Source organism: Cetorhinus maximus, chromosome 7 (genome assembly GCF_964194155.1).
Source record: "Cetorhinus maximus chromosome 7, sCetMax3.hap1.1, whole genome shotgun sequence".
Lineage (NCBI taxonomy): Eukaryota > Metazoa > Chordata > Chondrichthyes > Lamniformes > Cetorhinidae > Cetorhinus > Cetorhinus maximus.
The window spans coordinates 145675987-145699587 of NC_135885.1; the positions used below are offsets into that span (position 1 = coordinate 145675987).

At 46.4% G+C, this 23601-nt stretch overlaps 1 protein-coding gene across 2 annotated transcripts in view; it reads left to right on the forward strand.

Moving 5' to 3' along the window:
- The window catches only part of LOC144683061 (growth arrest-specific protein 6-like), a 35216-nt gene extending 11706 nt beyond the window's left edge, over positions 1 to 23510 (forward strand). For both annotated transcript variants that reach the window (XM_078546074.1, XM_078546075.1), the window contains 11 exons: positions 593 to 715; positions 8097 to 8219; positions 9589 to 9714; positions 12432 to 12553; positions 13540 to 13658; positions 15595 to 15790; positions 16449 to 16610; positions 16906 to 17074; positions 18952 to 19103; positions 20158 to 20389; positions 22738 to 23510. In XM_078546074.1, the coding sequence (XP_078402200.1) occupies positions 593 to 715; positions 8097 to 8219; positions 9589 to 9714; positions 12432 to 12553; positions 13540 to 13658; positions 15595 to 15790; positions 16449 to 16610; positions 16906 to 17074; positions 18952 to 19103; positions 20158 to 20389; positions 22738 to 22892 (1679 nt within the window). In that variant the 3' untranslated portion in view covers positions 22893 to 23510. The remainder of the gene's footprint in view (positions 1 to 592; positions 716 to 8096; positions 8220 to 9588; positions 9715 to 12431; positions 12554 to 13539; positions 13659 to 15594; positions 15791 to 16448; positions 16611 to 16905; positions 17075 to 18951; positions 19104 to 20157; positions 20390 to 22737) is intronic.
- The last annotated feature ends 91 nt before the right edge of the window (positions 23511 to 23601 follow it).

A 23601-nucleotide genomic window follows, 5' to 3' on the forward strand; every position in this document is an offset into this window, starting at 1 on the left:
CTGACAGTACAGCACTCCCTCAGTACTGACCCTCCGACAGTGCAGCACTCCCTCAGTACTGACCCTCCGACAGTGCAGCACTCCCTCAGTACTGACCCTCTGACAGTGCAGCACTCCCTCAGTACTGATCCTCTGACAGTGCAGCACTCCCTCAGTACTGACCCTCTGACAGTGCATCACTCCCTCTGTTATGCCCCATTATGTCCTCCTACATTATAAGCCTAAACCGTTCTGTTTGATCGATCTTTTCTGCCCTGGGATTTACTCTTGCCACTCGATGAGGGATGGAGTGTGCACAGTCTAGTAAATCAGGATGAATGTGTTTGGGCTCCTCTCCTTTTCGTATTGTTTCATTGTTGATACGCATAACTCACTGATCTCCGGCATCGCAACTCCCTCCCGGGCTCTGCTTGTATCGTATTACAAGAATTTAATTGTGACACCGTGTGAAGACAATAGAAAATGTAATGTTAAATCCAGTTGAACTTGCTTTGATCTGTAAAGACGCTGTGAGGTATGAAACCCCCAGGTCTGTAACAGTCCCATTGGAAATGGTACCATCCCAGTTTCTCACTTTGTGCTTGGTTTGTAGATATCCCGAATCAGTGTTCCCCACAGCCCTGCAGTCTGAAGGGTTATGAACAATGTGAAGATGGTCAGGGAGCTTTTAAATGCATCTGTAAACCAGGCTGGAAAGGCAGTTCCTGTGAGCAAGGTACAGTATGTGTCGCGTAGCCTGACAGAGGACTGTGAATCTATTACTGAACTGTACTGCTGGACCTGGTAAACAGCTATGTGGAAGGAGCATGGGACTAATTGGATAGCTCCTTCAAAGAGCAAACACAGGTATGATGGAACGAAGGGCCTCTCTCTGTACATTGAATTTCTTAGGTTCACTAAGTACTCTGTCTGGACAGCGAAAGATTCACTTCGACCTGGGTAACCTTTGTGCCGATAACATCCTGACTTGTCCTGGTTTCAAAAAAGGAAGAGAAGTGAGAATATAATGCATTGAATCTTGAGGAGGCCATTCAACCCATTGAGCCCTTTCTTCCATTCCATTCTGTCTGTTACTCCTCACACTTTATAGAATCACAAAATCTTAATGGACTAGAAGGAGGCCATTCGGCCCATTGTGTCTGCACCGGTTCTCCAAATGAGCATTATGACCTAGTGCCTTTGCCCTGCCTTTTTCCCGTAACCCTGCACATTGTTTCTATTCAAATAATCATCTAACAATGCCTCGATTGAACCTGCCTCCACCACACTTCCAGGCAGTGCATTCCAAACCCAAACCACTCGTTGTGTGAAAAAGTCTTTCCTCACATCACATTTGCTTCTTTTGCAAATCACTTTAAATCTGTGCCCTCTCGTTCTTGATCCTTTTACGAGTGGGAACAGCCTCTCCCTTTCTACCCTGTCCAGCCCCCTCATGATTTTGAACATCTCTATCAAATCTCCTCTCATCCTTCTCCTCTCCAAGGAGAACAGTCTCAACCTCTCCAATCTATCCTCATAGCTGAAGTTTCTCATCCCTGGAACCATTCTTGTAAACCTCTTCTGCACTCTTTCCAATGTGTTCACATCTTTCCTACAGTGTGGCTCCCAGAACCATACACAATATTCCAGCTGAGGTCTAATGAGTGTCTTATATAAGCTCAGCATAACCTCCCTGCTCTTGTACTCTATGCCCCTATTAATAAAGCCCAGGATACTATATACTTTATTGATTGCTCTCTCCACCTGTCCTGCCATCTTTAATGATCTATGAACATTTACATACAGGTCTTTCTGCTCCTGCACCCCCTTCAAAATTCCACCCCTTATTTTATATTGTCTGTCCATGTTCTTCCTACCAAAATGCATCACCTCACACTTCTCTGCATTTAACATCATCTGCCACCTATCTGCCCACTCCACCAACTTGTCTATGTCCTCTTGAAGTTCCACACCATCTTCCTCGCAATTCACAACACTCCCAAGCTTCGTATCATCCGCAAACTTTGAAATTGTCCCCTGCACACCAAGATCTAGATCATTAATATATATATCAAGAAAAGCAAGGATCCTAATACCCGCCCCTGGGGAACTCCACTACAAACCTTTCACCAGCCTGAAAAATATCCATTGACCATTACTCTCTGCTTCCTATTTTTCAGCCAATTTTGTATCCATGTTGCTACTGTCCCTTTTATTCCATGAGCAATAACTTTTCTCACAAGTCTGTTGTGTGGCACTGTGTCAAATGCCTTTTGAAAGTCCATGTACACCACATCAACAGCATTACCCTCATCGATCTTTTCTGTTACCTCTTCAAAAAACTCCTGCAAGTTAGTTGAACATGATTTCCCCTTTAGAAATCCATGCTGACTCTTCCTTATCAACCCATATTTTTCCATGTGACTACTAATTCTATCCTGAATTATTGTTTCTGGAATCTTCCCCACCACTGAAGTTAAACTTACTGGTCTGTAATTGCTGGGCTTATCCTTACAGCCTTTTTTGAACAAGGGCGTAATGTTTGCAATTCTCCAGTCCTCTGGCATCTCCCCTGAGTATAAGATTATGGCCAGTGCTCCTGCAATTCCTACTCTTACTTCCTTCAATATCCTTGGATGCATCTCATCCAGTTCCGGGTGCCTTTAAGTACTGACAGTCTATCAACACTTCCCCCTTATCCCTAGAGGGGAGTGTGAGAGGAGGACCCTGGGACAGGCAGTCAGCAGCATCTGGCGATCTGGTCTATCTAGAGGATCCAGCATCTAGCCTATACTCAAGTAGGAGTAAGGGTAAAACAAAAGCAAGGGTACATATTCTATTTAGTTAATATATGTCTGAGGAGCTCAGTCCAGTGGTTTGCACGTCCTGTGCTATGTGGGAAATCCTAGACGCTCCCAGCGGTCTGGGTGACCATGTGCAGGAGGTGCCTCTGACTGGAGTGAGTCGAGCTCCGGGTTTTGGAGTTGGGGGCACTATAGTGCATTCACGAGGCTGAGAGGTTCATGGACAGCACGTTTCAGGATGTGGTCACCCCGCAGTTTAAGGATGTGTAAGCAGAGAGAGAATGGGTGACCGCCAGACAGAAGAAGGGGACCAGGCAGGTAGTGAGGGAATCCCCCGAGTGTATCTCACTCACAAACCATTTTTTGGCCTTGCAAAACAGCAAGAGTGACGGTTCCTCTGTGGAGGCCAAACAGAGCCAAGGCCATGGCACTGTGGGTGGTCCAGCTGCTCAGTGGTGGGGAGGAAAAAGTGTGGAAGGGCAATAGTAGAAGGGGTTAGTGAGGGGAGTAGACAGGCATTTCTGCGGCCGTAGATGTGACTCCAGGATGGTGTGTTGCCTCCCAGGTGCCAGGGTCAAGGATGTCACTGAACGGCTACAGGACATTCTGAAGGGGGAGGGTGAACAGCCAAAGGTCATGGTCCATGTTGGGACCAATGACACAGGAAGAAAGATAAATGAGGTCCTGCAAGCAGACTTTAGGGAATTAGGTAGAATATTGAAAAGCAGGACTTCAAAAATAGTAATCTCCAGATTACTCCCAGTGCCACGCATAGTGAGCAGAGGAACAGAAGGATAGTCCAGATGAAGGCGTGGCTAGAGAGATGGTGCAGGAGGAAGGGCTTTAGATTCCTGGGACATTGGGACTGTTTCTGGGGGAGGTGGGACCTGTACAAGTTGGACGGGTTACATCTGAACAGGAACAGGACCAACATCCTCGTGGGGAGGTTTGCTAATGCTGTTGGGGTGGATTTAAAATAAATTGGTGGGGGGATGGGATCCTGAAAAGTAGTTCAGAGGGGAGAGAAGCTGAGATGGAATTAGAAGTTAAAACACTAGTGAGTGAGTGTGGAAGGCAGAGGAAACATAGGCTGGATAAGAAAGAAGTGAGTTTAGCAAAGCTAAATGGAATATATTTTAATGCAAGGAGCCTGAGGAATAAGACAGTGAGCTGAGGGCACAGATAGGCATGTGGGAATATGATGTCATAGCTATGACCGAGACTTGGCTCAAAGATGGGCAGGATTAGCAGCTCAACATTCCTGGTTATAGGGTATTCAGACGAGATAGAGAGGGGGATAGAAGAAGAGTTGGGTGGGGGGTTGCAATATTGATCAAGGAATCAATTATAGCAGTGAGAAGGGATGATATATTGGAGGGATCATCAAATGAGGCCAAATGGGTAGAAGTAAAAAACACAAAAGGGGCAAACACACTGTTGTGTGTGTGCTATAGGCCCCCAAACAGTCCGAGAGAGATAGAGGGTCAAATATGTCATCAAATTTCAGAGAAGTGTAAGAATAACAGAGCAGTAATATGGGGGATTTTAACTACCCAAATATTAACTGGGATAGTTTTAGTGTGCAAGGTAGTGAGGGAGCAAAATTCTTAAGTTGCATCCAGGAGAACTTTTCAGCCAGTATGTAGAAAGCCCAACAAGGGAGGGGACAGTTTTGGACCTAATATTCAGAAATGAACCCGGGCAGATGGAAGATGTATCAGTAGGGGAGTGTTTTGGAGATAGTGATCATAACTCAGTTAGATTTAGGATAGTTATGGAAAAGGATAAGGTCGGACCGGGAATAAAAGTTCTAAACTGGGGAAAGGCTAATTTTACTGAGATGAGATACGATTTGGCCCAATTGGACCGGGAGCAGCTACTTACAGATAAAACTGTGTCAGAGCAGTGGGAGGCATTCAAGGAGGAAATAGCGAGAGTACAGGGCAAATATGTTCCCGTAAAGACAAAGTGGGGGACCAAGTCTGGAGAACCCTGGATGTCAAGGGACATAAAGGTTAGGATTAAGAAAAAAGGAGAAGCTTATGACAGATACTGAGAGCTCAATACAGCAGAGTCCCTAGAGGAGTGTAAAAAGCGTAGGGGGGGATCTTAAAAAGGAAATTAGGAAAGCTAAGAGAGTGCATGAGAAAGCATTGGTGGGTAGAATAAAGGAAAACCCAAAGGGTTTTTTAAGTATATAAAGAGCAGGAGAATAACTAGGGAAAGACTAGGACCAATTAGGGACATAGAGATAATCTGTGTATGGACCCAGAAGATGTCCTCAGTGAATACTTTGTGTCGGTCTTCACAATGGAAAAGGACAATGCAGGTAAAGACAACAGGGTGGAGGACTCTGAAATATTAGAGGAAATTAATCGAGAGAGAGGATATTCTAGTGGGTTTAGTGGCCTTAAAAGTGGATAAATTCACAGGCCCTGATGAAATGTATCCCAGGCTGTTGAGGGAGGCAAGGGAAGAGATATCAGGAGCCCTGGCAGTAATTTTAAAATCCTCTCTGGCCACAGGTGAGGTGCCAGAGGACTGGAAGACTACTAACGTTGTCCCATTATTTAAAAAAAAAGAGAAAGGGATAGACCAGGAAATTACAAGCCAGTCAGTCTAACCTCGGTCATGGGGAAGTTACTAGAAAGAATTGTGAGGGAAAGAATATATCTGCACTTGGAGAGACATGGATTAATCAGGGATAGTCAGCATGGATTTGTTAAGGGAAGGTCATATTTGACAAATTTGAATTTTTTGAGGAGGTAACCAGGAGTATCGATGAGGATAATGCATTTGATGTGGTCTACATGGACTTCAGCAAGGCTTTTGATAAGGTCCCTCATGGCAGACAGGTGAAGAAAGTAAGAGCCCATGGAATCCAAGGCAAAGTGGCACATTGGATCCAAAATTGGCTGAGAGGCAGGAAGCAGAGGGTGATGGTAGAGGGATGTTTCTGTGACTGGAAGTCTGTTTCCAGTGGGGCTCCACAGGGCTCAGTGCTGGGGCCCTTGCTGTTTGTGGTGTACATAAATGATTTGGGTTTAAAAGTAGGGAGTATGATCAAGAAGTTAGTGGATGACATGAAAATTGGTAGGATGGTAAATAGTGAGGAGGATAGCCGTAAAATGCAGGAGGATATCAATGGACTGGTCAGGTGGGCAGAGCAATGGTAAATGGAATTCAACCCAGAAAAGTGTGAGGTAATACACTTGGGGAGAGCTAACAAGGCAAGGGATTACATTATGAATGGAAGGTCCCTGGAATGTGCTGAAGATCAGAGGGACCTTGGTGTGCATATCCAGAAATCCCTGAAGGTAGCAGGGCAGGTAGATAAGGTGGTTAAGAAGGCATGTGGGATACTTGCCTTTATTAGCCGAGGCATAGAATACAAGAGCAGGGAGGTTACGGTGGAACTGTATAAAACGCTGGTTAGGCCACAACTGGAGTACTGCCTACAGTCCTGTTCACCACAGTATAGGAAGGATGTGATTGCACTGGAGGGGGTGCAGAGGAGATTCACCAGGATGCTGCCTGGGCTGGAGGGTCTGAGCTATGAGGAATGATTGGATAGGCTGGGGTTGTTTTCCTTGGAGCAGTGAAGGTTGAGAGGGGATCTGATAGAGGTATATAAAAGATGACGAGGGGCATAGATAGGGTGGATAGCAAGGCACTTTTTCCATTAGTAGATGGGTCAATAACCAAGGGGCATAGATTTAAGGTAGGAGGTAGAAGGTTAAGAGGGGAGTTGAGGAGAATTTTTTCACCCAGAGGGTGGTGGGAGTCTGGAACTCACTGCCTGAAAGGGTGGTTGAGTCAGAAACTCTCGTAACATTTAAGAAGTATTTAGATATTCACTTGCATTGCCATAGCCTCCAGGGCTATGGGCCAAGCGCTGGAAAATGGGATTAGTGTAGTCAGATCTTTGTTGACTGGCACAGACATGATGGGCTGAATGGCCTCCTTCTGTGCTGTAAACGCCTGAATTCTTTACCCAGGCAGTTGCTCCCCCTTGTTTTCCCCCCAAAGCAAAACAGCTGAGCAGTTTTGAGACACTGTTTTCCAGGCACAGGTTTTTTCCCTGACATAAACCACCATGTGACCCTTTTGTAAACAGTCCACCGAGGTCAAGAGGTTTCCAGCTCCTTTAAAACTGCTTAATTACCTTTTCTTATAAAATGCTGTCTTTTCCAGGAACAGCAGCAACGAGTCCTTGCCTTAACCCTTTAAGGGACAGTGCCTTTTAAAAAACACAAATTCTTCCAGAATGTTCTTAGTCCTGGAGAATGAACCATTTTCTGTGATTAAAGCACTTATGACAACAGCAATGTTATAACAATTGGATAATCCCTCTGGGTGAAGTCAATGGAGGGATAAATATTATCCAGGACACTGGGGAACTCTGCAGTTCTTCCACAGGGTGCTATGGGATTTTCTACACCCACCTGAAAGAACAAACCAGGGGCTTCAGTTTAATGTCCCATCCAAAAGACAACACCTCTGATAGTGCAGCACTCCTTCAGTACTGTCCTGCAAGAGTCAGCCGGGTCTTTGGAATTCTCTGCCCCAGGAAGTTCTGGATGGTCAGTTGTTGAGTATATTCAAGAGAGAGATCACCTGATCTTTGGGTACGAAGGGAATCACATATAATGCAGGAAGGTGCAGAGGGTAGAGAAGAGCTTGATCTTAGAAATTGGTGAATGTGACTTGATGGGCCAAATGGCCAGCTTCTGCTCCTAGTCCTTAGTTTTGTTTCCTGCACAGGTCTCTGCAGTGGGACTTGAACCCATGACTTCCTGACTCTGGGGTAGGATTGCTACCCATAGAGCCTCAGCTAACACCCCATCCCAATGCTCTCCTTTTAACTTCCACAAGGGGCTAGATTTTCATCCTTGACATTCTATGCAGAGTGTTTACATATCCCAATATCCTGTGATTGGTTCTGGTATTGACTCTGTGATTGGTTCTGGTATTGACTCTGTGATTGGTTCTGGTATTGACACTGTGATTGGTTCTGGTATTGTCTCTGTGATTGGTTCTGGTATTGACTCTGTGATTGGTTTTGGTATTGACACTGTGATTGGTTCTGGCATTGACTCTGTGATTGGTTCTGGTATTGATTCTGTGATTGGTTCTGGTATTGACACTGTGATTGGTTCTAGTATTGACTCTGTGATTGGTTCTGGTATTGACACTGTGATTGGTTCTAGTATTGACTCTTTGATTGGTTCTAGTATTGACTCTGTGATTGGTTCTGGTATTGACACTGTGATTGGTTCTAGTATTGACTCTGTGTCTTTCTCTGCCCTCTAGATATTAATGAGTGCATGATGCAGAACGGTGGCTGTGAGCACACCTGTACAAACAAGGAGGGGAGTTACCAGTGTCTGTGTAATGAAGGATTCAACATGAAGCCGGACAATCGACGATGTCAGGGTGAGACAGACACCTTAAGGGGCAGAGTCCTCTGAGTTTGTGCTCCGGGAGGGAGGGACAGCCTCATCACTTTGGAACTTCAGAGGTTCACATCTGTGGTTTTCCATTCATTAATGTTTATGATGGAGAAAGTGGGCAGTGAGCCCAGGGAAAGAAAAATCAGACCTGAAATGGGCCTGAGTTTCTATCATTCAATCCCTCCCTAACAGCACAGTGGGTGTACCTACACCACATGGACTGCAGCGGTTCAATAAGGCAGCTCACCACCACCTTCTCAAGGGGCAATTAGGGATGGGCAATAAATGCTGATCTTGTCCATGATTGAAGAAGTTTAAAAAATAAATCCATGGAGCTCCAGGATTTTATCCAGGAGTGATGGAAGGACGGTAATGTATTCCCAGACCAGGCTTGTGTGTGACCTAGTGAAAACTTGCTGGGTGGTGGCATTTCCTTGTGTCCCCTGTGCTTCTTGGTGGTGGACCTGGCAGGTTTGGGAGGTGTAAGATAAACATTAAGGGGAGGATTTTCCTCTTGTTGGGTGGGCACAGCAGACAGGCCCGGGAGTGGCTGTGAAACGGTCCACTGCCTGCGATTGGGGCCCCCGAGTGCGATGTCAGGCTGGCTGGCCAGTTAACGGCCAAGCCAGTGTGAAACAGCGCATAGGGAGCCTCAGCGCTGCCCAGGGTGAGCGTGGGAGGAGCGCGAGCGCTGAAGTGTGTGCGTGCGTGGGAGTGCACTCACTGAAAGCTCCTGGAAGGCACAAGAGCTGTCCCAGGGAGCTGAAGATTTTTAAAACGAAAAATAAAGATTCGAAAAATAAGGAAAACATGTCCCCCACATGTGACTCTGTCACATGAACAGAGAAAGGAGAAAAATTAGTTTAAAGAATTTTTATTGTTTTTTTTATTCACTGTTGGAAACTTTACCCCACCTGTGGATGAGGTGTCGCTAAAAGTGCAAAGGCCGCCTGGCCTATTCGCCTGTCCGCCAACCGTGAAAAATTCAATGGAATGAATTGATCGCCCTCTTAATTATCAGCGGGTGTGCCGCCGACTCTGGAGCGCGCCCGCCAACCAAAATACTGCGCGATGATGTCGAGATGCTCACCCGACATCACCGCGCACTATTTCACGCTCGTGCGTGTCAGGCACGCGCCCGCACACCGAGCTGAAACTCCTGCCCGAAGAGGTTGGAGAGGTTTACCTGTCACGGGTGTGACAGGGATATCGAGTCACGAGACATTAGTGCTCAGAATCACTGCCTACCGTATTCCAACCATAATGACCTCTTACCAGTTTCACGTTTTAATTAAATTAGATTAATTCAATTGATAACTTTATAAGTTTTGTAAAAATCATTTTAATTTCAGACATTGACGAATGTCGGTTGGAGCCTGAGATTTGCGGACTTGCGCATTGTGAAAACATGTTGGGTTCTTACAAATGCACATGTGAAGGTGGATACAAATATGACCCCTCGACCAAGTCTTGTAAAGGTAAACACTTCCCAAGCTCTGCACGGGAGCAAGGGAGGCTAAACTTAACCATCCCTTCAGCTGGGAGATCCTTAATGTGCTCAATTTGGGCAATTCTTTCATTGCAGAGAATAGAGAAATGGCAGAATTCAACAATACCAGCCTGCATTTATATAGCACCTTTAACGTAGCAAAACGGCCATTGAGTTTTATAGCAGAAATGATCAAACAATACATCCGTCAGTGAATTTTCACCCACCTGCTTATGGGTTTGACAAGTTGTGGAAATTGCCCTCAAATGAACTGCATGGAGGGAATCCGAGTGCAGGATGGAATTATTTTGTCAGATGTTATTGTGGCAGTCGCAGTGTTTAAGTGAAGGGAGAGGTTAGAATCTATAAATTTGTGGCAGTTAATGCCCTGATTACGTTCCCATTATTGAACACAAGTGGCAAAACATAGGAACAGACCAAGGCCATTCAGCCCCTTGAGCCTGCTCTGCTGTCCAATTAGATCATGGCTGACGTGTATCTCAACTTCATCTTCCAACCTTTGATCCAGATCCCTTGGTGCTGTTAGATTTCCAAGGGAAATCCAACTATCTCAGTCCCACCAACAAGCTGGGCCTCCAAATTTTCACCGCTCTTTGTAAGGAATGTCACATTGAGGTCACAGTCCATCGTGTCATATAACACTACCACCATGCTGAGTGAAATAGATTAAGTATTAATCGAACAGCTGAAAACCAGGCATCTCTGAGGTCATACAACGCTACCACCATGCTATGTAGGCCATAGGCATCAGTAGAATTGTATCTGACCACAGTCAGCACCTAGTATTTAGTATATACTCCTACAGCACCATCAAGCCAGATGAAAAATCTGCTGGTTCAATGAGGAGCTATAGGTGGAACTAAGTGATCCCACTGTGAAGATGGATGTTATTATTTTAATATTTTTTGAGAGTATGGTTGTATTCTGTTAAAAAAGGGTGTGTGTGTGATTAATTAAACTGGTGGGGTGGAGGTTGGGGGCAAAGTTAGTAAAGACAGCCTGTCAGTGGGAACTGAGAGATGAAAGGCAAAGGTACTAGATACATGCATGTATAATGAGGGGCTATGGTGAAGTTAGAATTACAATAATTTGGGTTTTAAGATTTGCATTAGGTGATAGGTAAGGACTTGGCTTTTCAGCTGCTAAATTTCAAAGGGAGTTTAAGGGACTTATATAAATTACAAAGGTTTCACATGTAAACAAGGGAAAAGCTATTGAATTTTATTTGACCTGCAAGTGGAGGCAATAGGAAGACATGAAAGATTTTTATATTTTGGAAAAGTTGAGTCAGAAGAGGTGCTTAGGACAATGAAGTCTGAGGTGTAAGGGATAAAAAAGGTATTTAAGGAAAGATGTTTAATTGATTGTGTTGTCTGTCTGGGCCAGATATACTGAGGCCAGTTCAGTGCTGAGAGAAATTGTGAATTTGAACCAGCCATCCAGTTTCAAACCAGTGAAGTCTTTGTTTCCAGGAAACAGCCTTTTCTGAACTTCCTTCAGTTCCACAGCAGAGTGGAAGAGAGTGAGATGTCGTGTGGTATACCTTTTACTAACGTAACAGCAGTTTTTACCTTGGGTAATATTAGTGGATTTTTATGTTTAAAAATCTATAAGGGAGCTGTTGCCAGGTAGTTTACTTGGGTCTTCTGACCAAGTGGGTTTATTTTGGGGAATGTTCTGTAAGTCTGTTTCAACTGTGCAATTTTAATCTTGTGTGTTTATGTTTTTTTTCTTGTCAATAAATCTTTTAATTTTAAAATCCTAAAAGTGTTAGTGGAATTCTATGCTTCTGGGATCAGTAGTTTTCCTCTTGCTTTCAAAATACCAAAAAAAAAAGATTATTATCAGTAAAATAAGTTTCCCTTTGGGATAAAAGCAGAAAATGCTGGAAAAACTCAGCAGGTCTGGGCAGCACCTGTGGAGAGAGAAACAGAGTTAATGTTTTGAGTCTGTATGACTCTTCTTCAGAGCTAAAGGGAAGTAGAAATGTGATGGATTTTATACTGTTTAAGAGGTGGTGGAGCAGGTGAAGCAAAGGTCAGGGACAGGTGGCAGCTAGGAGAGGTTTGACAAAGATGTCATGGACTCCAGACAAAGGGAGTGTTAATGATAGTGTTAAATCCCTCCTGCTCAATGAATAACATCAACTGCGGTCATAACACCACAACCAACAGATCAATGGGAAAACTCTCCACTGGTTGGAGTCATACCTAGCACAAAGGAAGATGGTTGTTAGAAGCCAATCATCTCAGCTCTAGGACATCACTGCAGGAGTTCCTCAGGTCAGTGACACTCCCAGTACAATACTGATGGAGTCTTGCACTGTCAGAGGTGTCATCTTTAAGATGAAATGTTAAACCAAGACTCTGTCTGCTCTCTCAGGTTGGCATAATAGATCCCATGACGTTATTCCAAAGCAGAGCAGGTGAGTTCCAACAACTAATACCACAAAAGCAGATTATCTGGCCATTTATCTCATTGCAGTTTGTGGGAGCTTTCTGTTTTATGGGCTGCCGTGTGCCCCACATCCCACATTACAACAGGGACTACACTTCAGAAGTACTTCCCTGACTGTGAAACATCCTAAGGTAGTGAAAGGTGCTATAGAAATGCAAGTCTTTTTATTTAATTTAACAGAGACAAGGCTATTGTGTAATAACATGAAATCTTTGTTCTGTTGTTCAGATGTAGACGAATGTGAAGAGAATATCTGTGAGGAAAGTTGTGTCAATACACCTGGTAAATATAGCTGCTACTGCGATGGAAAGCGAGGATTAAAGCTGGCAGCTGACCTCCAGAGTTGTACAGTAAGACCCTTGCACCTGTATTTGCTCTCTGTCTCCTTGAGGGTACCAAGGGGTGAATAGAAAAATGTGATGCCATTTGATCGATTATTTTAATGATATTTAATAAGTGCATTTTAGCAATCTCCAACCTCCATTCACAACTCCTCAGAGACTGAATCAGCCTGTGTCCAAATGCAGCAAGACCCGGACAATATTCAGGCTTGGTCGGATAAGTGGCAAATAACATTCGCGCCAGACAACTGCCAGGCTGTGACCATCTCCATATCAACAGACAAATTAGGGGGAGGCCACTCGGTCCCTCGAGCCTGCTCTGCCATTCAATAAGATCATGGCTGATCTGATTGGAACCTCTCGCCTACCCCCGATAACCTTTCACCCCCTTGCTTACCAAGAATCTATCTAGCTCTGCCTTAAAAATATTCAAGGACTCTGCCTCCACCGCCTTTTGAGGAAGAGAGTTCCAAATTTTTCCTCATCGAACAAGAGAGAAACCAACTATCTCCCCTTGACCCTCAGTGGCATTAGTATCACCGAACCCCACATTAACATCCTGGGGGTTACCATTGACCAGAAACTGAACTGGACTAGCCAGATGAATACTGTGGCTGCAAGATCAGGTCAGAGGGCAGGAATCTTGCGGAGAGTAAACTCACCTCCTGACTCCCCAAAGCCTGTCCACCATCTACAAGGCACAAGCCAGGAGTGTGATGGAATACTCCCCACTTGCCTGGATGAGTGCAGCTCCCACAACACTCAAGAAGCTTGACAGTGTGGTAGGGTAGTTTGGACAGTCACAAGGGACCATGGGTTGTGGGTGGGGTGGCAGGGGGGTGGGGGGGAGCATTGATGAACAGGGTGTATTGGGGGACACAGATTCTGTGATATTTTGACAAAAACCAATGGTTTCAAATATCTGCTACTTTATAAAATTTGCCATTAGACATTTTCTTTAAAGCAGACAATGAGCTTGTGTCTCTGTGTTTCAGCCGATTTTGCCTTGTGTTTCGCTGAACGCTGGGAAAAATGAGGCTTCTCTCTACCTGGGAAGATTCTTCAAGGGGACACCTGTGATGCGTTTCAACTTCAAGAGAAAACAACCCACCAGGTGAGGCCTTGTTAAATTCAAGATTTCACTGCGGGGAGTACAGAGCAAGGAAGTATAATCTTAAAATTGGAGCCAGGCCGTTCAGGGAGTGATGTCAGGAAGCACTTCTTCACACAAAGGGGAGTGGAAATCTGGAACTCTCCCCCCCCCAAAAAAGCTGTTGAGGCTGGGGGCGAACTGAAAATGTCGGAACTGAGATTGATGATTTCTGTTGGGTAAGGGGATAATAGAGCAAATGTGGGTAAATGGGGCTGAGGTCCAGATCAGCTTAAATGGCAGAACAGATTTGAGGGGCTGAATGGCCTCCTCCTAGTCCTAATGTGTCTCTGGATGGAAGAATTTTGTAACTCTCTGCAGCTGGTAGTTAAATTTGTCCACAGCAACGAGGGATTGCGACAGATAATATAGATAATACATAATATAGATAATATATAATATAGATAATATAGGCAAAGCTTTATTGGCTGGAGAGAGCTTTGGGATATCCTGAGGTCATGAAAGGTGCTAAATAAATGCAAGTCCTCTGATTGTGTTTATTAGGGTGTGTGCCCCATCACCCTCAATTCTCTCCCACTAGAGTCAGGTGAACTTTGTTACAGTTTGATTAGGCCAGTTGTGTGGGTTTGAACAAAATATACAAATGTATTGCAAAATACAGAGCATGTAAATTGTTTTTAGTTCAGATTGAACCTTGCAGATGAGCCCTTTGAAATAGTTATGAAATAATGTTTTTCCCCAGTTTGTTTTGAATCCCCGTGTGGGGGGTCTCCGGGCACAGGGAGTGAGAATACTGCCCTTTACAGGGCCAGGGTGGGATTGAGTCCAGAGCTCACTAATGAGATGTGGCCAGATATTGTGCAAGCCCCCACACACACTCAGCTGCATGTGGTTGTCGGTTTTGAGTCAATTCCCACTGGGCAGGACTCCAGAATATTTGGCAGCATGCTTGATTTTTGGTCTTTCAGATCATTAGTCTTCTCTAGAAATAACACAATGAAAGCTTTGAATATAGGAACAGGAGGAGGCCATTCAACCCCCTGAGGCTCTCCCACTGTTCATTGTGATCATGTCTGATCTGTACTATGTGCTCCATTTACTCCCTTTGCCTCATACCCTTCGATACCCTCACTGAACTAAAATCTGTTAATCTCAGTCTTGAACTTGAGCCCATCCAAACTCCGCTGTGTTCTAACTCACACTTAGTCCTGTTCACTCCTGTACTCGCTGACTACACTGGCTTCCATTCTGACAACACCTCAATTGTAAAATTCTCGTGCTTATTTTCAAATCCCTCCATGGTTTCATCCCTTCCTATCTCTGTAATCTCCCCCCACAACCCTCCAAGGTCTCTGCGCTCCTCCAGTTCTAACCTCTTGAGCGTCCTTGACTTTAATCATTCCACCATTGGCGGCCATGCCTTCAGCTGCCTGGGGCCTAAGTTCAGGAATTCCCCCCCCTTAAACCTCTTCATCGTTCTTTCCTCCTTTAAGCCTCTCCAAAAAATCTACCTCCTTGACCAAGCTTTTGGGCGCATATCCTAATATCTCCATATATGGACTTGTGTCAATTTCTGACTGACAACAAACCTGTAAAGTTCCTCGGGATGTTATGCTGTGTTAAAGGGGTTATATAAATCCAAGCTGCTTTTTTACAAGTTAAACAAACATTGTAGACAGGGGGAAAATCACAGTGAAGAATTATTGGACTGGGTCACGAATACTCTGCTCGTTTTCCAAGGGCTGGGGGTGGGTTGGGCACCATGAGAATGGAATTGTTGGGTGACCAAGGGCAGGAGAGTGGGGGGTGGGGCAGTTGGAGGTGGATGGTTATGTGATGCCACTTCCAGGTGAGCACCCAATCAGAGTTGGTGCTAGCTGTAGCGGTATTACTCAGCAATCGCTGTGAAATGACTGGCTGTTTTTTTTTTAATGGACAGTCTTTCAGTGGAATTCGATTTTCGAACGTTTGACACTGAGGGCACAATATTCCAAGCCGGACAACAGCGAAACAGCACCTGGATCATGCTGGGCTTACACAATGGGAAGCTCCAGGTTCAGTATAGCAACAACAATGAAGCCACGACTGGAGTTACCAGTGGAGGTCCATTCCTAAACAATAGCCATTGGCACACGGTACATCCTCACTCACTCACCATTTCTCTTCCTCCTTATAAGGAGTGCCAGGGTTGGAATAATATCTTCTGTGTTCAATTCTTTTCAGACCCCGCTCCACGTTGCGCGGGCCCTGCACCACATTGTGAAGATCCTGTCCCACGTTGCGCAGGCCCTGCTCCGTGTTGCGTGGGCCCTGCTCCATGTTGCGTGGACCCTGTCCCGCGTTGCGCAGGCCCTGCTCCGTGTTGCGTGGGCCCTGCTCCACATTGTGAGGGCCCTGTCCTGTGTTGCGCAGGCCCTGCTCCGCGTTGCGCAGGCCCTGCTCTGCGTTGCGTGGACCCTTTCCCGCATTGCGCAGACCCTGCTCCGTGTTGCGTGGGCCCTGCTCAGTGTTGCGTGGGCCCTGCTCCACATTGTGAGGGCCCTGTCCTGTGTTGCGCGGTCCCTGCTCCGCGTTGCACGGGCCCTGCTCCACATTGTGAGGGCCCTGTCCTGTGTTGCGCGGTCCCTGCTCCGCGTTGCACGGGCCCTGCTCCACATTGTGAGGGCCCTGCTCCGCGTTGCGCAGGCCCTGCTTATATTACGCGGGTTTTGCCCCTGTTGTATTGACTGTGTCCATTAGTGGCCCAGATTTCAATGTGCTGTCTCTGAAGTTGCAAAATATTTTCCATTTCAGATTTCTGTCGAAGAATCAAGGAACAGTTTAATTGTGAAAGTTGCCCGGGAGGCGGTGATGAATATTAACATCCCCACTGGTCTGTTCCAGGAGGTGCTGGGATTATTTCAGTTAAACATCGCGGTGGGAGGCCTGTTTAATGATGGACAGCTTGTTAAAAAGGTAACTTACTTCATGAAATGGTACTTCCCAATTATCAGACTAGGTTTCAGCATCAGTTACAGAGTATGTGGCGACAGTCACATGACCTACGGGGAGTCACATGTTCCATGGGGGGGGGAGTCACATGAACTTTGTGGGTGTTGTTTGCTTCTTCCCATTTAACTGAGCTTTCCCCCAAAGTGTTTCCTCTTGCTGTGTAATCCCCCGTTAGGGGGAGATTCCCTGTCAGGAATGAGAACCTGACTGTGATTCTCCGCTCCCAACGAACCTCACGACCTGATTGGTCCTCCTGTAGATTAACCCGCGATTGGATGCCTGCATGCGAGGGTGGAACTGGATGAATGGTGAAGACACGATTACAACTGAGACCATCAAACATGACAAAAGGATGCAATGTTTCTCTGCCATTGAGAGGGGATCCTATTATCCTGGACAAGGCTTTGCTTCATTTGACATCAAGTACGGTAAGAGGAAATTTCGTTCCCGCTTCACTGGACTGAAGGCTTCCCTCCTCAGACAGCTCCGTCACTCACTGGCAGATCTTCAAGTTGCATTTTGAGAATCGGGTTAGGGCGTGAGGTCAGGTCTGTGTGCCGAGGATGGACCTGGGGCCTGAGGCTGCTGTTGGTCCCCCAGTGTCAGCCGCTTGGAGGAAGGTGACCTGTGAGACTCGTTTGTATGTGCAAACTAACGAGCTAAAGTAACCTTTGTGTCAAAATACTGAACGTGATCCTTAAGATAATAACAAAAACAAAAATTGCTGGAAAAACTCAGTGGGTTTGACAGCGTCTGTGGAGAGAGGAGTTCAGCCTGAAGAAGAGTCACGCGGACTGGAATCATTAACATTGTTTCTCTCTCCATAGACACTGTCAGATCTGCTCAGTCTTTCCAGCAATTTTTGTTTCTGTTTCAAATTTCCAGCATCTGCAGTATTTTGCTTTTACTGTAAAATAATAAATTCATTTGTATTTTTAGATTTAGCTCAATGATGAAACTTGAAGGGTTTCTGTCTTTGTCTCATTCTATATCACAATGCTTAGTCTTTTTTGGACATTTTCCCCTTTTTGGATTCACTTCCCCAGTATCTCTGATTCCACTTATGATTGTCCTCTTCTGGCTTTACAACATAATTTAATAACCGTGTAACCTGCTCCAGGTTGGACATGAACAGGAGGGGGGTTCACTACTGAACCCTTGAACCTATTGAACCAATCAGATAGGTGACCCATTCAAAATGTTTAGACAAATTACAAGCCACCATGCGATATCACTCTTGCCTGCTCGCCAACGCTCCTGTGAGGGGAAAGGTCGGGGAGGGGAGTGTCGAGCAGGAGAGAGTTGGGGAGCAGGAGAGAGTCAGCAGTCTGAGGGGGTGAGTGGGAGAGAGTTGGGGAGCGGGAGAGAGTCGGGAGTCTGAGGGGGTGAGTGGGAGAGAGTTGGGGAGCGGGAGAGAGTCGGGAGTCTGAGGGGGTGAGTGGGAGAGAGTTGGGGAGCGGGAGAGAGTCGGGAGTCTGAGGGGGTGAGTGGGAGAGAGTTGGGGAGCGGGAGAGAGTTGGGAGTCTGAGGGGGTGAGTGGGAGAGAGTTGGGGAGCGGGAGAGAGTCGGGAGTCTGAGGGGGTGAGTGGGAGAGAGTTGGGGAGCGGGAGAGAGTTGGGAGTCTGAGGCGGTGAGTGGGAGAGAGTTGGGGAGCGGGAGAGAGTCGGGAGTCTGAGGGGGTGAGTGGGAGAGAGTTGGGGAGTGGGAGTGAGAGGGGGCGAGTGGGAGAGAGTTGAGGAGCGGGAGTGAGATGGGGCGAGCGGGAGAGTTGGGGAGTGGGAGAAAGTCAGGAATCTGAGGGGGCGAGCGGGAGACAGTTGGGAGCGGGAGTGAGAGGGGGCGAGCGGGAGAGAGTTGGAGAGCGGGAGTGAGAGGGGGCGAGTGGGAGTGGTGGCGAGTGGAAAGGGGCCATTCCAAAATGATGCTACCATCTGCAAATCCTGAGCGGGAGAGCGCAACCCAATAAAATGGAATGGATTTTGTTGTGAGATTTCATTTATCAAAATAAGGGAAAATCACACAATCATAGAAGGAGGTCATTCGGCCCATTCCAGATCACAGCAACTCGCTGTGTAAAAAAAAATTCCCCTCATCTCCCCCCCTACCCCCCAACCAACCCTCCCAAGATCTTTTGCAGATTATTGGAAAATTGTGTCCTCTGGTTACTGACTAACAGAGTTCCATTATTATTAAACTGGCTGGTTCTGACTTAATCACTGAAACTAAATCATCTTTGCAAAATGATTCTGAAATCTATGTTCTGGAAGAATATTAATTGAAAAACAAACTATTTTTAAAAACACAGCTACAAGACCGAATAATGACGATGGGAGCTGGGCCATGAATGTGGACCTTTCAATCCGCCCCTCAGCAGACACTGGCCTCTTATTCGCTTTTGTAAGCGGCAACAATATCTCCCTGTCCCTGGCCATCATGGATTCGAACTCTGTTACACAGGTAATTAATGAGAGGAAATAATGGAATTGTGCACAGGGGTCAGAGAGCGGAGGTCAGACTGTGAAGGTCAGAGGTGGGGGGTGGGGGGTCAGAGAGTGGAGATCACCTCACCCTGATGGATGATGCTTTTCTAACTTATAGGCTCCTAGTCATTGTTTTTGAGATTGGGGGTGGGGGGCATTTGCAGATCAGCTTCCAACTTGATGACAGCTTCTTGGTGGGTGAGCTCCACACTGGGAAAACACATTCCTTCCTGATAGATGAATAATAGCCAGTGGATGAGGGACTGTACCCTGGGAAAGGTCAAAGGGTTTCAAGGGGGAAAGGTCAAGAAAATGACACGGAAGAATGGGAGAGGAGCCGGATAATGTGGATGCTGTTCATCTCTAGTCATGGCATGGGTGTCTACTCTTCTTGTTCTGTCCATCTGCTCCTGTGCTCACACTATTTGGGGTGTGGCAATGGCAGCTAACAAACCCAATCCTTGTTCACATTTGGCATTAAGTTGTGGTTTTCACTCCCAAGGGGCTGGTTTGGAGAAGTTTGTGTTGGTGGGAGGGAGGAGGTTCCCTGAGATTGTGTTGAAGGACATCATGGGGATGGTGTCGAGGACTCTCTAGCTCTGTATCTAACACATGCTGCTCTGACCTGACAACACCTGATGCACCTACAACTCATCCTAACCGGGAATGAGTCCTCGAAACATGATTCACAGCTCGAGGAGCAATGGGGTCATCAGGAAGGAAGTGCAGGAATGAGGTCAAAAATTGGATCTTGACATCATCTATTCCACCATAAACCACCTGGAAGATTCACAAAACATCACTCTCATTCATTCAGCTTGGCACAGAGCTGGGAGTCAGCATCAGTCCCAGTGAGTTCAAGGCCCAGCCCAGGATCTGAGCACATAATCCAGGCTGACAGTTCAGTGCAGGACTGGGGGAGTGCTGCACTGTCGCAGCATTTGATAATGTTTGATAATGTTCCTGTGAAGCACCTTGGGTTATTTTACTGTGTTAAAGGTGATATGTAATTGCACATTGTGTTTCCTTAGGATATCATCCTAGCTGTTGAGAATGTGATTGTTTACAAACTGGAACGATTGCCACGGTGTGCCAAAGACAGATTGTCTATACAGCTCATCGTAACTAAAGGCCGCATCGTTTTAGAGTCGTCTGGTGTGGTTGGCAGTAGCCCTTTGACAAAATCAGAACTAGCAGAACGTCTCTCCAAACTGGACCAGTATATGCATGGATCAGGACTGACCTATCTGGGTGGCATTCCAGGTAAAACTCATTTTGTAGTTTATAGCATCTGTTTTCACAGTCCCTGCGTATACTTCCTGTCCACATCACCTTTAACTCCTGTCTCATGGTCTTTTCTGTAACGCTTATGTCAACATTCACATTGGGAAAAATCTCATGTCAACATTTTGCCTGTCACACAACAATTGCAAATCTTCCGCCACTATGTGAGGCTCCTTTTTAATCAGCTCTGTGAGCAATGCCACCAGAGGTCAGCTAGCAATGTATTAGAAATTTTCCATATTTCCCAGGCTTCCTACCAGTGTCACATTTTCATCCTATGACGCTTTATTGGAAAACTGTGAGCTCCTGGCGTGACATGAGCAAAGTATCCCTCTAACCCCTCCCGAGTGCTCATCACTGCACCAGCCTGTACCTGGTGAAGCACATGGTGATGCCTGTTTGCTGCCCACACCTCTCAGGTCTCCATCTTCAAATGGTTCCGGTCATGTTGCTGCAGGTTTCTTGCTTCACCCCAGCACCCAGCGCACTCGAATCACATCCTTACCCAAAACACTCGAATCACATCCTTACTCAGCGCACTCGAATCACATGCTTACCCAGCGCACTCGAATCACATCCTTACCCAGCGCACTCGAATCACATCCTTACCCAGCGCACTCGAATCACATCCTTACCCAGCGCACTCGAATCACATCCTTACCCAGCGCACTCGAATCACATCCTTACCCAGCGCACTCGAATCACATCCTTCCTGATTCTTGACATTTAATGGAATTAATAGTCTCCAGGTCTCTGCTTGGTACTTTCTTGGGAAAAATTTGGTGTCAGGACTCGAGACTTCCTGCCTCGTGGGATTTAGATGTCCAGGTTCAGAACATCACATGTCATTGGGCGAGGGGTTATCTGCCCCACCTCCCCCACACCCACCACCCTCACTCCCCCAGTGACACAGCCAGCCTGACATTCAGATCATTGGGATTAATCATCGGGAAGGTGCCTGTGGATTCCTGATGCACACTTGAGAGTAGATTGTCACACCCCCACCCCCCCCAAACTCACCGGTTACAGTCCCTCGGGCAGTAGACTCACCGGTTACAGTCCCTCGGGCAGTAAACTCACTGGTTACAGTCCCTCGGGCAGTAAACTCACTGGTTACAGTCCCTCGGGCAGTAGACTCACTGGTTACAGTCCCTCGGGCAGTAGACTCACTGGTTACAGTCCCTCGGGCAGTAGACTCACTGGTTACAGTCCCTCGGGCAGTAAACTCACTGGTTACAGTCCCTCGGGCAGTAGACTCACTGGTTACAGTACCTCGGGCAGTTAACTCACCGGTTACAGTCCCTCGGGCAGTAGACTCACCGGTTACAGTCCCTCGGGCAGTAGACTCACCGGTTACAGTCCCTCGGGCAGTAAACTCACCGGTTACAGTCCCTCGGGCAGTAAACTCACCGGTTACAGTCCCTCGGGCAGTAGACTCACTGGTTACAGTCCCTCGGGCAGTAGACTCACTGGTTACAGTCCCTCGGGCAGTAGACTCACTGGTTACAGTCCCTCAGGCAGTAAACTCACCGTTTACAGTCCCTCGGGCAGTAGACTCACTGGTTACAGTCCCTCGGGCAGTAGACTCACCGGTTACAGTCCCTCGGGCAGTAGACTCACCGGTTACAGTCCCTCGGGCAGTAGACTCACCGGTTACAGTCCCTCGGGCAGTAGACTCACTGGTTACAGTCCCTCGGGCAGTAAACTCACCGGTTACAGTCCCTCGGGCAGTAAACTCACCGGTTACAGTCCCTCGGGCAGTAGACTCACTGGTTACAGTACCTTGGGCAGTAGACCCACTGGTTACAGTCCCTCGGGCAGTAAACTCACTGGTTACAGTCCCTCGGGCAGTAGACTCACTGGTTACAGTCCCTCGGGCAGTAGACTCACCGGTTACAGTACCTCGGGCAGTAGACTCACTGGTTACAGTCCCTCGGGCAGTAGACTCACTGGTTACAGTACCTCGGGCAGTAGACTCACCGGTTACAGTCCCTCGGGCAGTAGACTCACTGGTTACAGTACCTTGGGCAGTAGACTCACTGGTACAGACAATGGCCTATTTTCTGATTACACAGATTGGGTAAGGGATGGGTTTAATTGAACAGTTGTGGAAACATCTGCTGATGAAGAGATGAAAAGGGAGATAAGCCCATCAGACCCTCACGCTGGTCACCAGGCGTATTCCGCCTCTCCGCGTTCCAGAAACCTGAAATTCCTGTAACTAATAATCGTCGTCTCTGGTATGTCAGATCCAAAGATGTAGTGAGAGTGTCAGGTTGCCATTGTTAATGCTCGGATAGCTCAGATTCTGAATGCTTTATTCACAGATGTTCCAATAACTTCCACACCAGTGACAGCGTTCTACAACGGCTGTATGGAGGCTTTCATCAATAACCATTACCTAGATCTGGATGAGGCTCTTTACAAGCACTTTGAAATAAGATCACACTCCTGTCCTCTTCAGAATGAGGACGGCGATTAGCAAAGTGGCAGCCGCCTTCACTCTGCCTGCTCGTTACACCAACGCCATTTCCTGTTCATTCCGAGAGCTGAAGTGACTGATTTACTGTAGCTTTAACAGTCGAGGTTCTCTCTCTCTCTCTCTCTCTCTCTCTGAGCGCGGGAGGCTGACAGAGTGAGGTGGAGGCAAGGTGGTCCAGTAGTGAAGGCTTGTGAGACACCGCAATACAAAGATGTGTGACAATTTGTTCTGTAATGGGGACACCAGCTGCAGTTAAAGCTCCTCTTTTTAATTGTAGTCTGCTGTAAACCAGAGTAAAACAATTACATTAACTGGTATCAAACTGGGGCAGATCGACCCTGGCAATAAACAGCAGAGCTTTGAGATGTTTATCCTACTGTAACCTAGAAACTGATCGCAGTATCATTACTAACGCTTTTCAAATGCAGCTTATATAAAATACTATATATATATACTTTGTTATATTCAAACTGTACGTCTGTAAACACTGGCAGCATTTCGAAACTTAAGGAAATATACTTCATGCAATGAAAGGATTTAACAAAAAGCCATAATACACTGTTTTTGAGACTCAGGTGCTCAAAGTGTGAATTTTATAAAATGATTCTGTCTGTTTAATGTGTGAGATTATCACAGTTTTATGAGGAATCTATAATGATTAATCTACTGATGCTGCAGAGTCGATCAAGATCCAGTGGATCATAAAGCT